General features: G+C 43.0%; 1 protein-coding gene across 1 annotated transcript in view; it reads left to right on the top strand.

Moving 5' to 3' along the window:
* Positions 1-16,953, top strand: part of POPDC1 (popeye domain cAMP effector 1) — a 38,763-nt gene extending 21,810 nt beyond the window's left edge. The window contains exon 8 of the mRNA XM_031680189.2: positions 13,297-16,953. Coding sequence (XP_031536049.2) covers positions 13,297-13,421 — 125 coding nt within the window. The 3' untranslated portion in view covers positions 13,422-16,953. The remainder of the gene's footprint in view (positions 1-13,296) is intronic.
* Positions 16,954-17,563: the final 610 nt, after the last annotated feature.

The following is a 17,563-nucleotide window of genomic DNA, read 5'->3' as shown; positions in this document are numbered from 1 at the left end:
CTACTGAAATTAAATTTATTTTATATACTTTACGTTTTAAAAAAAATTTTGATAGAGGTACCGGAAATTGAACCCAGGACCTCCTGCATGCTAAGCAGTCACTCTTCCACTGAGCTATACCCACCCCCCTATTTTATATATTTTCCTAATTGAACAATTTTGACATTATACATTCTAGTTGTTAACTCAAATGTAGAAGTAGATTTAAACATTAAAATCCATTCCAACATTTCTCAGTTATTTTTTAAATCAGGATCAGGATGTGCTCGTTGCATTTGGTTGAAAAGTCTCTGAACCTCTAGGCTCCACTTCCATTTCTGTCTGTTTCTCTGTGTGTTTCTGCTTTTTAATTTTGTTTGGTTTGTCGTATAGAGCAGAGATTCTTAAACATTACGGTGCATATGAATCGCTTGGAGCTCTTACTAAAGTCTTGATGCAGCAGATTCAGGTGGGGCCTAGGAGCCCACGAGCCTAACAGGTACCAAGGTGATAGCAATGCGGCTGATCCCTGAACCACACTTTGAGGAGGCTGTGGAGTTCCCTACATTCTGAAATCTGGCTGAATGCATTCCAGTGGTGGTGGTTAAGATGTTGCGTGTTATTTCCTGAGGCTCCAGTAGATTCTGGTGAAAGCTCTGCTTTTAAATAATTTAAACAGCATGGGACCTAATGGCACAAGTGTATTTCATAGCATGGCACAGCAAATGTTGTCAAACAGAAATGCAGTTCAGGAAAAGGTGAAAGGAAACTTTAAGTGAACTATTTCAGTGAAATTACTGCTGATCCTGTTTCTTATGTTGGCCTCTACTTTTGCACACGTCATGGGATGCTCAACCCAGAGCCAGATCTCTGCTCTTTCCCACACAGGGTCTGGATTCTACCACAAATGATCATTTAAAGGCAAGAAATGAAATAGTGAGATAGTCTGAGAAAAATTGCTTCCTGTTTATTCAGTAGCATGCAATCCAGTTAATTTAACTCGTTTTCACTTTCCTATTGCTTCATTTACTTGAGTTGTGTGTTTGGAAGTGTGATTGTGAGATAGGATGTCCAGGACATGTGAGGAGGATTTAATGCCTTCTTATGGATTAAGCTTTCTTCTCTGTGCTCATGGACCAAGCTGTTCATCAGGGTGCCTTGTCGTCATCTTGTCTTCCCTTCCTTACAAGGTTTAGCTCCCCATATGTAATGTATGAAACACACACACATACACAGATTGTGTGTACTTGGCAGTTCCATCACTGATCAATGGTGCTGACCGCAGGGTTGTCATGGCAACAGGTGGACATGTTTCCTTGAAAGTTGAGAACTTTACCTTAGTATATTGAAGTTAAATAATCTATTGTTTGGGTTTTTTTTTTTAACCCTGAGGCAGTATAGGTGATACAGTCAGAACGCATCTCTGAAAAATTTTGTTTAAACCATGTATTTTTTTTTCAGAAATTAAAATTAAAATTTATGATTTCTTAAAGAGACTAGGAATATGTAGAGATATTTCTTACTGACAAAAAACGTTTTCAAGTATTTTTTGTTTGTTTTTAATGTCAATATGGTGCTCTAAACAGTCTACTGATGTCATCTAAACTGGGTGCACAGATAGCTGTAAGTTTACTTAGTTTGCATCTGGTTAGTATTCTTGTCTGCTGAGACCAGCAGCATATCTGACATCATGAGTTTCCCTCAGCAATCTTTATCTATTTATTTACCTGGAAAGATACAGAAAGGCAATGCAGCATTCTTAGCGTCAAGCCTGGTTTCATGAATTAATCTGTTCAGCCCAGTTTGTATCTCATTTTCCCTGTGAACAGCCGCAGGCTTGTAAGTAACAAGCTTTACATGGGATTACACGGAGAGGTAGAGAGGGGATGTGATCTGGCAGCAGGTACCCAGAGGAAGAGCCCACAAACGGTTCTCAGACCCACGAGGACAAGTGAAAAGCAATGCCCCAACTTGGTCAATGAAAGGAGTGCAGCTTAGGGAGGTTAAATAACCTGGCCGGGCCACTCTGCAGCCCTGAGACAAAGAAGTGTTGAATTGGTCACAAAGCTTTGCTTTGTTTTTGACCTTACCACATGTGAGATGTTTGGGGCTATTCAGCCCCTGCTGTAGCCACGGACACATCCTGACCACTTTCATACGTGTTCTCATTTAGTCTTCACAGCCTCCCAGTGGGTAAGTGTTGCATTTTCCCCTTTTCGGGCTGAGGAACGTGACATTTATCTCCTCTGGGTCCTTGGTCCCCCAGCCAGGAGGAGCTGTGCTCTCTGTCTGCAGAACCCCTGCCCTCACCAATCCATTAGAGGACCTCTGTCCTCATGCAGCATTTTCTCATTTATAAAATGCCTGTAAAGGGATTTTATTTGGTTATACACGTTTACTCTTTTAATCCAAAATTTTAAAAATTATCAAGTTAATATACACACACAGTATCAAATAGTAAAAAAAAAATTTCAGTGAAAAGAACTGACCCCTTCCAACCTAATTGCTCCCTAAGAGCCATCACATTGGAACAATTTTTGTCCAAAATGCTAAATAATATGCTGTTGTCCTCTTAACCTTTATCATCTAACCTAACTTAGCTCACTTTTAACTTCCCTTCCCCTTCTGCTCAGTCTGGTAGTATCACTAGTGTTTATTCCTTTACTGTTTACCCTCGGAGCACTGAATAATACACTTAAACCTCCATTTCTTTTTCTCTCGGAAACATTTTTAAAGATGAGGACATTAGCATCCCCACCCTCACGTATCCTTTCCCTCTTCTACTTCAAACTGTTGTGGGTCTCTTTAACTTTTAAACAATTAAGGTTGATAACATATACATTCTGTCCCTTCTTTTATTTTTCAAGTTGTTTTTAATGTGGTAAAATACACATCACGTACAAGTTACCATCATAACCATTTTAAAATGTGCAGTTCAATGGTATTAAATACTGTGTTCTCCTTGGTAACTGCAGTTAGGTCTTCCTTGCTTTGTCTATGGGTTGTTTTATAAAGTTGAAAGCAAATAAAGACTTGACATTATGCTTTATTCAGAACCAGATGATGGGCTGTGACCACAATGACGACATTCCTTCCTTTGGGTTCCGGTCTCATGATTCCTGTTTCGTCCGAAGGAGAATGTTCCCGTAATCCCGTTCAAATAGATTCTCTTTTTGTAGAAAACAAAAGTAGTGCTACAGTTTACTTCACGCCTTGACTCTCCTTTTTTCCCTGAAGTTATTACCTTGCTTTTAGGGCCACCTTGGTCATCATTTCCCCAGTATCTTCTAGCTTCTTACTCTTTCAGGTGAACCCATTTCATTTCTTCTTTTTTTTTTAATTGAAGTATAGTTGATTTACAATGTTGTGTTTGTTTCTAGTGTACAGCATTGTGATTCAGTCATACATATATATATTTTTCATATTCTTTTCCACTGTGATTTATTACAAGATATTGAGTATAGTTCCCTGTGCTCTGCAGTAGGACCTTGTTTACTGTGTCATTTCATTTCTTCTTAAAGTCTGACTAGTTGTTGCATATTTGAGCCATGCCTTTTCATACTGCTTTATGTTTTGATAGGCATCTCTAGCTGCCTTTTTCCTTATCCTTGCCGTTTTGGTCTTACAGCCCCACTTTTCTCAGGCCATCAATTCTGTGTTCCCTTTTTCTCGGAGACCTTCCTCCCAGGGCCTCTCCCCCTCCTCCCTCACCCTGGGCCAGTGATCCCCTGGGTCTGTGCACAGCTGCCATCCTGGAACTGCCATCTGCGTTCCCCTGAGTTTATCCACCATCTCTGCAACCCTAAAGCTTTCTCTTTGGGGCAGGAAGGGGCTGCAGGACTTGGCTGTTCCTTGACTACTCACACCTGTTGCCGTGCAGCTTAGGGCCCTGACCACCCGTCCGAGTAGTCAGGAATTGAGCTGAGAGTGACTCCCTGCACCAGAGAAAACCTCACTGGAGCCACTCACCTGGTCATCCTCCCCATTTGCTATACTTTGTATACTTCTTTGCTTGAATCCCTCAGTGCTATTACTGAGTAAGTCCCTCTAAGGGAAATTAGGTACAAAGGCCATACCTACCCTTCAGCATTATTGTTCAGAAAGCTTCGATCAAAACTGTTTCTTCCATTCAAAAAAAATTTTATGACCTCAATTTTAAAAAAACCTTTTTTTAATTAAAAGAAAAAGTGTTATGATATAAATAGGCAAAGACAGGAAAGGGGACGATAATCCTTTCCAGCAAAGATGCCATTAAGTCCTTCGCTGTCCCCATTCATCCAGAAATGTATAATCTAATTAAAATTCCAAACCCCTGTAAGGTTTTTAATTACTTGCTAAAGCAGTTGGCCAGATGGTTAAACATAATAAAAACAAGAACACTTTGAGAGGAATGAAGAAAATGTCATCAAAGTTAACAGAGGAAAGGGGGAAAAAATCTTACAACATGATACCAAATAATTTACAAAAGGGTCGCTCCTTCTTAAAAAGTGTAGCAGAGTCATGTATGACTGAAGCATTACGCTGTACACCAGACACTGACATAACATTGTGAACTGACTATTCTTCAATAAATAAATAAATAAATATATATATATGTATGTATATATATATAAAAAGTGAAGCAGAGAGAGAAGTCACCGGACAGACTTCCTGTGCTGGTCCTGCACTTAACCTGAAGATCAGATTTGAGGTCATTTATTCATTCTTTGGAACAAGTGTGACCTTCACTCTGGATTAAGAATAACCAATATATCTGTTTACTTTTTCCTGCAAGGAGAGGCCCTCAGGCCCTCAGGCCCTCAGGCCCTCATGTAATCAGAAGCACCAAAGGCACATGGAAACAGAAGTGAGCTAAGGACAGAGCTTTGTCAAAGAGAATTTCTTACGTAAATTTTTTACCACTTGGAGAGCAGAGTTTGGACTGATTGTTATGTAAGATCTCCCTGGTCTGCGTATAAAGGCTACTTGTGGTTCCTCACTCAGGACATTAGGAAGAAGGAAAAAGGTCTGGCAGGGCGGACTGAGCCCCTCCTCCAGGGAGGCCACGGCTGGTTTGCACCTGCAGGCACAGTGGGTCTGGATGCACAGTGGGTCTTAATCACCAGCTTCTTTTTTTTCTCAACAAGGATCAGGCATGATCCACTGTCTGAACAGGTATGCTGAGGAGAGACACTGCTTTCTGGATCTAAATCCCTCTGAGGTTTCACGATGTTGTCACCCGCTGTGGTCAAGCATGAGTGGAGGTGTCCACTGTTTGGTTCTTAAGAGCTTCTTCCAAGTCCTTCTGAGGCTCTTACTTCTAAGTCTCAGTCTTCTGTGTTTGCTCAGAGCTCGTGTTTTTGAGTTTGAGTTTTCTCTTACCCTCAAGATGGGTGCCCATTCTCCTTCCCACCTGAACACCCCAAAAGTGGCGCTCAGCTCCGAGTCAGTTCCACTCTGCTGGCTCTGGTATCTATGGAAGGGGTGTGAAGTCTTCTTGGCAGAATGTGTTTTTCTGCCACCGGGTATACTATGAAACATCCTCCAAGCAAAAGGAACGCTTGATGTAGCTGTTGAACAATTTCACACCTGATAAGTCTGGATTGAAGTCCACTGTGAGACATTAGTTTTACATCCTTTTATAATAAACGGTATTAATTGGCAGCCAAAGCCAATTGGAAGGTGTTTATAGCTAATAGCAAAAAATAATCCTAATTATCTTTCCTGGATTATAATAAATACCAAAGAATATAGTTAACCACTTCTGTCTCCCAACTGTAAATGTGGTTTTAATAGAAGGATAAAAGTCAGTTTTCTGGAAAATTCATGGCTATGGAATTTCTTGTCCCTCTAGAGTTTGGAATAAATGAAAGGGAAAGCGTGACACAGAGGTTATGAACTTCAGGGTAACGTCCTTGCAGGGAAAAAGCAATTTGAAAAAGCACTTAGCTAAAGATAAGCTTAATTTCTTCCTCTGTCCTCTCCTCGTGCTTTCACACTTCGGGAATGTAGCGGGCCTTCTGGTCAAAGTTCTGATGATGCATCAGTGCACAGATTAATGAAAAAGGAAGCAAACTTGTAGAAAGAATCTATTAATGTGCAACTTGTGAAACATAAGATAATTCCCTTGAAACAGAATATTCTTTGTTTCTCTCTCTGTCTTTTTTGTTCACACTCCAAATTGGGTTTGGATTTATTAGTGGACAAAGAAATGACTTCCAGCAGCACTGTGATGGCCCCTGAGGCTCTGCACTGAGCCAGCAGGTCTCCTGCAGACAGCGGAGAACACCGGGTCCAAGACCAGTGAGCTCCTTCTTGGAGCTCTCCCCTGGCCGTGACTGTGGCCGATTCCTAGGCCAGGCCATGTCCTGTTTGGCCAGAGTGCCGCAGGAGCCCAGACCACATGAGGCTGAGACAAAGAGTGGGCCTGCTCCACAACTCTGGTTCCTGCCGAGGGGTCCAGCACCCGCTGGTACTGGGTAGCTTCTGTTCTACTGCATCTGCCCGAAGGAGAAAGAGCAGCAGGCACTGGTGGGAACTGGGATGCAGGAGGCTTGTGGGCTCAAGCACAGCCATGAAGCTGAAAAAGAATCTAGTCTTTCCCGTGTGAAAAGAACCTCAGCAGCAGAACTGCATCTGGCTGGGCTGTCAGGGCCTCCCGGTTCACCCCGGCCCAGTACACTTCCGAGTGGCTCCCTCCCTGGCGGGACAGGTGTTGGTGCACAGCATCCCCTTGGCTCTGTTTCTGCCAGTTTTCAGGTTGTCTTTGCTATAGCGTCTGAGTGTAAAGTGGAAATAACGATATGAATGTGGTGAGGATGAATTGCTCCGGAAAGTACAATCGAGTTCCTGAGAATGAGATAGAGTCCATGTTTGGTTTGTTCTTATCTCCCCAACATCTAACCCAGCCTTTAGCACCTCGTAGTCACTTGGGGATTCTTCTTGCTGACTGGATGAAAACTTTGCAGCAGGTGACGGCACGGACAAACCTGACTGCCGTTGACTTGAGGGGACCGCACTCCTGCCTGTGCTGCGAGCACTGTTGAATCATCAGCTATGTGAAAGTCGTTTCCCTTGGGGCATGTGGTACAGCACACAGGGATAACAGCCACTCTTCATGGGGAGGTTGCACGGTAACCCCAAACTGCCTGCCCTTGAGGGAGGCTGGCGGTGCTGCACCGGTGGGGCGGGGGCTTGACCCGGCAGAGGGCACACGTGAGGGCCGTGAGGTTTGCCCCAGTGCTCAGGACTGGCTTTCCCAAGGCCCCGCGGGGAGCTTCCCAGGAGGGTGTTTTCTCCTGTACTACTTATCAGGGACCCGGCTGCGTGCAGGGTGCTTCAGAGAGGCTGCAGCAGAGAGGAGGCTGTGATGATGGCTGTTCTCCAGGAAGGGAGCCCTGCAGGTACTTGTGACCACAACATACTGCAGGACAGGTAAGGGCTGGGCTGCTCAGAGGACAATAGACTCTCCCCACAGAAGGAATTACGGAAGATGGAGGTGGGGCTTGAACCCCACCTTGAGGAGTGGATTGCAATTTGGTGAGTAGAGATGAGAGTGGAGACACCAGTCTGGGGGAGAGGGAGAGAAAAGCAAGAGAAGAAGAGGGACGGGGTTGGCTGGATTTGGGGGGCAGTGAGTTCGGCAGAGCTTGGACAAGGAGGGAGGAGGCCGGACTTGGAGACCCCTGGATGTCACTCGAGGACTGTGGGTGACTGTTGCTTTATTCTCTTGTTCACATTATATTGAAAGCACCATAGCTCTTCCTTTCCCGGGCAAATAGAGCGGGAACAGAGTCAGTCCTTTCACAGAGAAGCTGAACATTCCTGGAAAGTTTCTCGAGGTCGTTTCCAGTTGTATTGGGTCCTTACTTCCTCCTTTCAATGGAAGAAGGCAGTGACTGGTGAGGTGGTTGAGGGAGCACGTAGCATTTTGGCCCAGACGCGGAGAGCAGCCTCGGGTTAGCATAGAATGTCACCCCTGGGTTGACAGATGGGCTTAGAACGCAGAGAGCAGTTCCCCCACTTCGCCAGTCAAACCACGCCAGCACTTCTGTGTTACGAGTGTTACCCAATTACGTCTGAATGCTCGACATTATTGATTTGGCTTAATGCGCTCAGACATGCCATCCCATTTGTTCTGAGGGTTTTATCATGATTGCAGATACTCAGCCTAAGTTAATATTTCATGAAATGCAATCATAACTTGAGGCTAGAAATATGATGGAAGCCATGGCTATTTTGTTTTGTTTTGAAGACAGTTTTGCTGCACTCAGGATGGCTTAGAGTGAGAAACACAAACTCCTTTTTGAGCACAAGTCCCATTTCCTTGCCATTCCTGTGGGTGATGATGAATTTTAACAAAGTTTTCTAATGATTTAGGCCACTGCCCACCTAAGAGCATATCAGTTAACTCATTTCACTGACTTACATTTACAAAGGGATTATGATATCCTAGGCACAGATGTAAGAACTTTACAAGCGTTGAGTCATGTAATCCTCTTAACAGCAATATGAAGTAGCTGCTATGATTCCCGTTTTACAGATAGAGAAACTGAGGCACAGAGAAGTGAAGTAACCTGCCCAAGGTCACACAGATAGGTCCCATTGCCATTTGAGTAGACGTGTGAAGTTGAGGTTGTATTTGGTGTCTGCTGTCACCTGTGTTAAAAAGGATAAAAAGAAGCGTGCCTGAGAGGTTCTGCCGTGCTGTGCTCAGAGGCAGAATGGTGTTCTGGGGCTATTTTAGTAGAGGCGGATTTTCTGCAGTTTACGTTAGTAGTTGTCTCTCTAGAAACTCGGTGTTTTAATTGACTGTAAATGTTTGAAAGTGAACAATTTCCATGTATATTCAACAAACGCATTAGCTCTGCCCAAGTGCAGCCCTGCATAATTATGACCTTTTTATGACGGGAGGGATGGCTCTGGGTTGTGGCATCTCCCCAGATATATGGCAATGATTATAGAGTTAATAATAAATGACAGTTATTATATATAACTTGTTGCTCCCCTCAAACAAACAAAAACAGCTCAGCCATGAAAAAGAATGAAACTGCCGTTTACAGCAACATGGATGGACTTGGAGGGTATTATGCTAAGTGAAGTAAGTCAGACAGAGAAAGACAAAGACTGTATGATGTCACTTATATGTGGAATCTAAAAAATACAACAAACTAGTGACCATAAGTAAAAAGCAGCAGACTCATAGAGAACAAACTAGGGGTTACCAGTGAGGAGAGGGAAGAGGGGAGGGGCAACACAGGGGTAGGTTATTAAGAGGCACAAACTATTGTGTATAAAATAAGCTACAAGGATATATTATACAATACAGGGGATATAGCTAATATTTTATCATAACGACAAATGGAGTATGACCTTCAAAAATTGTGAATCACTACATTGTACACTTGTAACATATAATGTTGTACATCAACTATATGTCAATGAAATTTGAAAACATTTAAAAAAATGTTTATGTAATGATGTTATATGAATCTCTGGAAAACAGTGATCAGTGTTATATATGCCAAGGAGATGTCTTAAATTAAAATAATAATATGTAGACAAATCATTTCTTGCTAAGTATGATATTAATATTCCCTCTTAACAATGGTGACGTTGATTCCAAAGCTGTGAATGGAAGGAACACACAGAGCCCCAGATGTGTACGTACAAGGCCCCCAAAGCCAGTTTTCCCAGGATCGTTATCTTGATCTCAAAATTCTCTCTAAAATAAGGAATGTGATACACTTTTTATCCAAATGAATTAAAGTGAAATAAAGTATGTATCTTGAAAAAATAATACATGACAGTTAATGACATTTTCTATGTAGCCAACACCTGCTAAGCACATTCCATGATTATTTTGTTGAAACCTCCCAGCAGCCCCATGAGGCAGGTCCTGGGAATGCCTCCTTTCCACAGATAGGGAAACTGAGGCCTGGAGAGGTTTAGTAATGGAATACAGGTCACACGGCAGGGGTCTGAACCTGAAACTGTTTCCTGAGCCTCTGGTCTTGACCACCGTGTGCTGCCTCCCCCGTGCGAGTGGCCCTGCCCCTCTTCCTTGCTGACTGCTGTGCCTGCCAGGGATTAACAGTGGATCCTGATACATTTCTTTACTCGATATATTTTTGGCTTTTTTTTTTTAACTGAAGTATAGTCAGTTTACACAACACATACATTTCTTGTAGCCGTTCTGCTTCCTGTCTTAATAGGATCCTGCTACTGTCCTTTGCTGTATAGCAAGGATTTGAAGAGTCAGATTTCACTCAGTGCTCCTCCATCATCAACCTTACACCTGAGTTCAGCATTTGCTGATTGACTGGTTGCTAATTGACCCCGCCCTGCTGGAGGGCAGAGCAAGAATCCAGCACTTGTGTAGGCGGGGCCAGGGGAGACCCTGAAAAAGTGGAGCCTGACATCGAATGTGGGGATTGTACAGAGGGCAGTTTGTGTGCTGTCACCTGAGCTGTTCATTGGGCACCTTGAGAAGGCTTGCACCTATTTATTCTTTAATTTTTTAAAATATTTTTTAATTGAGTTATAGTCACTTTACAATGTTGTGTCAAATTCCAGTGTAGAGCATGATTTTTTTAGTTATACATGAACATACATATATTGTCACTTTTTTTTCACTGTGAGCTACCACAAGATCTTGTATATATTTCCCTGTGCTATGCAGTATAATATTGTTTATCTATTCTATATCTTGAAATCCCAGTCTGTCCCTTCCCACTTCCCACCCTCTTGGCAACCACAAGTTTGTATTCTATGTCTGTGAGTCTGTTTCTGTTTTGTATTTATGGGGGTTTTTTTAGATTCCACATATGAGTAATTTCATATATTTTTCTTTTTCTTTCTGGCTTACTTCACCTAGAATGACATTCTCCAAGAACATCCATGTTGCTGCAAATGGCGTTATGTTGTCAGTTTTTATGGCTGAATAGTATTTCACTGTATAAATATACCACATCTTCTTTATCCAGTCATCCGTTGATGGACATTTAGGCTGTTTCCATGTCTTGGCTATTGTAAATAGTGCTGCTATGAACATTGGGGTGCAGGTGTCATTTTGAATAGGGTTCCTTCTGGATATATGCCCAGGAGCGGGATTCCTGGGTCATGCGATAAGTCTATTCCTAGTCTTTTGAGGAATCTCCACACTGTTTTCACAGTGGCTGCACCAAACTGCATTCCCACAGCAGTGTAGGAGGGTTCCCTTTTCTCCACAGCCTCTCCAGCTTTTGTCGTTTGTGGACTTTTGAATGATGGCCATTCTGACTGGTGTTAGGTGATACCTCATTGTAGTTTTGATTTGCATTTCTCTGATAATTAGTGATATTGAGCATTTTTTCATGTGTCTATTGATCATTTGTGTTTCTTCCTTGGAGAATTGCTTGTTTAGGTCTTTTGCCTTTTTTGGCTTGCACCTATTTATAATAACGTCTACTCTTGCTTTTCCTTTTTACTGAAGTATAGTTGATTTACTGTGTTGTGTTAGTTTTAGGTGTACAGCAAAGAGATTCACAGTTATAGATACACATATATCGATTTTTTTCAGATTCTTTTCCATGATAGGTTATTATAAGATATTGAATATAATTATTAAAAGAAAATGAATATTGAACCACAAGATATTGAATACAGTAGGCCTTTGTTGGTTATCTGTTTTATGTAGAGTCATGTGTATCTGTTAATCCCAAATTCCTAATTTCTCTCTCCCCTGCCTTTCCCCTTTAGTAACCATATGTTTGTTTTCTGTGAGGTTGTTTGTTTTGTAAATAAGTACATTTGTGTCTTTTTTTTTTTTTAGATTCTACATATGAGTGATATCATATTGTATTTTTCCTTTTCTTTCCGGCTTACTTCACTTAGAGTGACAATCTCCAGATCCATCCATGTTGCTGCAAATCATTTTTTCATTCTTTTCTACGACTGAGTAATATTCCATGGTGTATGTGTATGTATGTACGTGTGTATATACACATAGACATATATATACACACATACATACATGTATGTATATACACATATATACATATACACCACATGTTCTTTATCTATTTATCTGTCGATGGACATTTAGGTTGCTTCCATGTCTTGGCTATTGTAAATAGTGCTGCTGTGAACATTGGGGTGCATGTATCTTTTCAAATTAGAGTTTTCTCCAGAAATATGCCCAGGAGTGAGATCGCTGGATTACATGGTAACTGTTTTAGTTTTGACAACCATTTTTTTTCTACACCAAGCATGGTGTCCATTATAGTAGATGCTAAGCATTTGGTGACTGCATGAATGAATGAGGGGTAGAATGAATGAGTTATTATTTGGTTCCTTTGCTATAGTGGCACCCTAAAAGGCCCCGGGGATCTGCTGCTATTTGGGGTTGTACTTCCACCACCCGGATCTTCCCTCCTGTGTGCTTGGGCTCACCCTGTCTCTACCTCCCTTTCTCTCTCTACCATATCAGTCCAGGGAGAGGCTGGACAGGTGGTGACAAGCAATGTTGTTTTAGGTGGTGCTCCAGATGGTGTTAAGTTCTACAGTTTTAGAGTAGACCCATTCCTTAGGGAAATTAGGAGTTAAATCAGCCTTCGAGGGACTTGAATCACCACATATGCTATTCATGTAGGAGCATGTGTTCTGAGTTCTAAACAGACTTTGGGGAAACCTGCTGGGAACTGCGGGTGATTGAGAAGCTCATATCATCCTGCAGTGGAATTACCTCCACATCTGTTCTCACCTCTGAGATTGGCTTTTTGACTTGGCTGCCTTGCAAGTCATTTGGTCCATAAGACATCTGGTCCAGACCAAGGTCCTTGATACTTGTAGGACCATGTAGTCCTGCCCAAAATTTCCAAAAGACATTTGGTATGCCAAAGGGTCCTTGATATTTGGTCTAGTTGCTCCTGTTCAGAGCATCCATGGTGACATTCGGTCCATGCAGAAAGGTTCTTTATATTTGGTCTTATCCAAAACAACTTGGCATGGACCAAAACTTACTTGTGAATGTTTCAGATAAGACCACAATATTTCAAGAATTTTTTGGCTTGGACCAGTATACTCATGCACATTTTGCATAGGACCACATTTTCAGGGACCTTTTGGTGTGGACCAAATATGCTACAGATGTTTTGGACAGGACCCAACGTCTGCTAACCCAATGCTGTTTCCTTGGGATGCTAGATTGAAAATACAGTATTTAGGGAAACTGCATTCCCAGTACCAGCTGTAGATTCCCAGGGTTTTATTTTCTACTTGGAGTTTATAATTGATATGTCACACCAGCAGTGGGGCAGGCTGTACGTTAAGCAGTTTTCCTTTCTGTGTCTCTGGCAGATGTGTCATCCCCCCACCAGCGATCCTCCGCCAAGATGAAACCAATAGAAGAAGGGGTGGAAGATGACGACGAGGTCTTTGAACCCGCGTCTCCAAATACATTTAAAGTTCGTCAGTTGCCTTGATTCCCAAGAGAGGATTCAAGTTACCAGGATGGGAACTATCTTGAAGAGATCCTGAAAAATACCAGCAGTTTTTCATTGCTTTTAGATTTTTCTGCTTTAGTACCTTCAGCCTGTAGAGTCTGAGGGCGGGAAAGCGAGGGAGATTCCAAAACCGAAGGTTATCTTCGCTCTCGTTTTACTAGTCAGCTTTTTGTTTTACTGAGCCCTGCAACTAAACCTAGTGCTATTTTGAGAGAGAGATTTTCACAGTACTTTCTACATGTGTTTACCTTGAACTTAATTAAAAACATCGTAGCGCTCCGTCACTGCAGATGCCTCCACTCATCTTTCCGAGCTGTTGCTCATGGTCCTCAGAGACAGCTTTTCTTCTATGGAGTTGTCCATTTGAGAGTTTTAACAACCAGTGTTAAGTTTGAAATTGAGGCTAAGGGAACACTAAAAAGCAAGGCATCTCAGGCTTTGTTCTGCTGATGTTTTGGATGGAAAATTTTAAAGACAGACACGATGTGACTTGTGTGTATTTTTCTCTTAGGCCTGACGCGTCTCTCCCCCAGGCTGCCTCACGTCCGTGGGCAGAGTGGAGACACTTGCTAACGAACAGACCCCTCAGACCTGCCCACACCACCCGGGTACGGTGCTGTTTATAAGCAGGGCTGAAAACTGGAGCAGAGAGAGAACGGCGGGAAGCAGTTATGAGCTGCGTGTCTGCCTGGGGCTGAGCCCGCTCAGCTCGGCCCAGGCTCTGCTGGGGGGAGCACGTTCCCTGGGGTCAGGAGGACCAGAGAGTCAAGTAGGCCAATCAGGTGTCACAGAGTGACTGACTGACAGAGCCACTGCCTTCTTTAGTCACTATCCTGACGTTTCAGGCTGTTTCCCCAGGGCCACAGAGGTCTCCTTAGGACCTGTGCAGGACACCAGTACCAGGGCTGTGGGTGTGGACACAGTTATGGGGCAGATGGGTCACCACAGGCCCCGCCATGGGCACCCAACCTAGACAGTGCTGTGTGGGCCTAGATTCCAGGTCCCTCTTTTCTACTGGAGTCGTGTTTCAGGGAAGGGTGGTTGGTACTGGGGAAATGAGAAGATGTGCTTCAGTCATCGGGAGGGTGAATGTGGCTGTGACCCCTGGCCAAGCCACTCGCCGGGGGGAAGCCCACTGAATGGCAGCCCCACATCATTCCCCACTGACCTTGATTTTGTGTCATCCGCTGGAACCGACTTTGAGTCAGTCCCCTGTTATAAATAGCCAAGAAAAGTTCCAAATGAAATTATTTTCAGAAGAGCTGAGCCAGAAGCATCTTTTGCCAAGAGGTGATTTCTGTTAGAGACGATATAAAAATAAGCTATTCTAGGGTCACCTCATTTCCTCATTTTTTAAGCCAGTTATTTTAGTAATTTCTCTTGAGCTAAATTTTCATGTTTGGTCACTGACTGAGAAAATTTCCGCAGAGTGGGTATCCAGCTCCTAATGTATTTATCAAATGTTGGCTTTTTAACATTACCGTAGAAAGGCTGATTGCACTTTATGGCTATAGTGGTGTCTTCTGTTTGCTAAAGTAGGAATTTATTTTGGGGGAATGAAACAAAGGTGAATGTCTTTATCTGGCTTTAATTGTAAAGATGCAGCGGGTTGAACTATCTCCTCCTGTGCCTGAATCACGTGGAAAATGTCATGGGGTTAATCCTTCCTTCCTTTACCTACTGGAGAGAGGTCATGCAGGCCACTGAGTTTATACATGCAGGAAACTAATTTACAGAACCACTCTACAGAGTAATTCGACACTACGTCCTTCTCTGAGTAGAAAGTACTTTTAGATTCTGCAGTAGCCATGTTTTTAATGTTCTCCGAGTCCACAGAACCTTGGGGTCTCCTTACCCTGACCCACCTTCAGGCTTGTCTCACTTGTCAACCTCAGACGGCAGGGGGGGTCACCTCTAATGATCAGCCTGCATGTGTCTGGAGGTGGTTTTCTGTCATGCTGGGAACAAACGTGTTTAAAAGCACACTGCTAAAACTAGGGGATATGAAGTCATTTACTGTTTTTATTGAAATGTGTGTGTGTGCCATTGATCATGAAGATTGTAATCTTAAGGATAGGAATCTTCCAAAAGTCACTTAGCCTCAATGGGAAACAAGAAGCTATTCTTAAATACATCCCTCTAAGGGCGACAAGGTGACTCAGAGAAAAGAAGCCAAAGCCACTGAGAAGCCCCCCCACTAGACTTGATAGCAAAGAAGCAGATGAAAGATTGTCGATGGATGACTTTACAAATGAACAAGTGTATCTTTGTATAACGCACAGATAAAAACACGTTTGCTGCCAAAGTCACCAATAAGATGCTTTCTGTGTTTTCTGGCATTCACCTAGGTTGTCACCAGGTTCAGAAAACAGTCTGCAAAAATTACCCTACTATATATTACCCCAAATCTACTATGTTGAATGTAACATCAAGTCCGTTGTATGAATCTGGAATGTAACATTTATAAATGTGTCGTTTATAATATTTTGAAAGCCCTCATACTTATATTTATAAAAAATAGCACAGATCCTATGTAGACCCACTATGATGTTTATAGATCTTAAATTAGTAATAATGGGTGCTATATAGTTCTTTTCTGTTGCCATCCTTGGCTTTCTGGGATCTTTTCCGTTTTCCCCTGTGGTTCTATTTCACTTTAATCGTTGGGTATCTTTGTGCTTTGCTGCCAAAAGTATGCTGTGCCCTCTGGGAGATGTCACCTCCTTGGTGTCTGGTTCTGCCTGAAGTTTTTCTGATTTCGTAACTTGAAAGCTGCTGATTCCTGCCTCCCAGGTCCTATCATGGCCCCAGAGACAGAGTCACTTGGATGCTGATGCTGGAAAAAATCTATAGGGAAGTTGATGTAACCTACACACTCCGCCCTGTCCCCAGTGCACCCCAGTGATGACCGTGCCCTCCAGTGAAGACTTCAGGCTAGTGTGTGGTTGGTACCCAGTCAGTCCCAACCCTGGGGCTTGGTGCCCCTCCTTGGCAGCTCCAAGGATCTGCTGCCATTATTTAATCCTTGGTAACTTCTAAAGCTGCTCTGCAGAAACCATTGACCCTGCTATGCCTCAGTTTCTCCTCCCTCCCCTCTTTCCAACCCTGGGTTCCCAACCTCTTTCCCTGCTTATCCCCAACTAGAGTGATAAGGAATTCCCACCCACTCGATTCAACCTCAAGGATGTGAAGAGACAGGACACAGCACAGGAGCTCGAGGGTGCCGTGCACCCACGACACGTTTTCTCACGGTTGGTGCCCGTGCTTTGATCGTCACAGAACCCTCAAACACCTGTGTGTAACAACACCTTGTAAGTAAAATTTAAGAAACCTGCTTGAAGTACTATTTACAAGTTTTTTCCGTTATACACTTAACCTAGTTTTAAAGTACACAAGGATTTTGTGAATGCTTTATACAGACACGATTTATAGGAAACTCATCCTTCCTGCTTTTAGGTGCCATTTACATGGATAGCATTTTACTTTATAATAAACTTACATTTTGTCTGAACAGAGCTTTCTCGTTTAAAATCTCTTCATATATCATCATTTGAGCAAATAAATTTCTTACTTGGCAAGTGTGCGTATTTTTTACTTCATTTCTCTTAACGTATAGTTGATTGGCTCTAAGGCCGTGCCCAGAGGTTCAAGACCCTTCAGAGGCCACGGGAAATGCTCTGGTTTAGGTAGTCTGAGCAGGCCTGCAGAGAGCATGCTCTCGGCTTAGTCCCACTTCATTTGGAGGGCCTACCATCTTGCTGCCTTTGGCCATGGAAAGAAGGGTCCCCGAGGCCTTGGATAGAGTTGACCAGATGCAGCAATTAAGAAGCCTCCAGAGCTTCACTGTGGGGATAGATAGATCTCACCTTTTTTAACCCATTGTATTTGAATCTTCCCCTCTAGTTTCACAAAGCCCAGCAATACAAGGATTCAAATGAAGGAGGCAGAAATCCTCCCCTGTGGCTATACTCTGGTAGGCAGTCTTCCTAGTCATCGTGCAGAAACCCCTATTTTCTTCCATCACCTGTCCTCAGTGTTGGAAAGGGAACCAGACAGCCCGTCTCTTGGCCATTGGTAGTAGGTCCTTGACACCTTACAGACTTGCCCTGATCTGCCCCAAG

Source organism: Vicugna pacos, chromosome 8, assembly GCF_048564905.1.
Source record: "Vicugna pacos chromosome 8, VicPac4, whole genome shotgun sequence".
In the NCBI taxonomy this organism is placed as follows: Eukaryota; Metazoa; Chordata; class Mammalia; order Artiodactyla; family Camelidae; genus Vicugna; species Vicugna pacos.
This window is presented reverse-complemented; position numbering and strand designations above follow the sequence as displayed.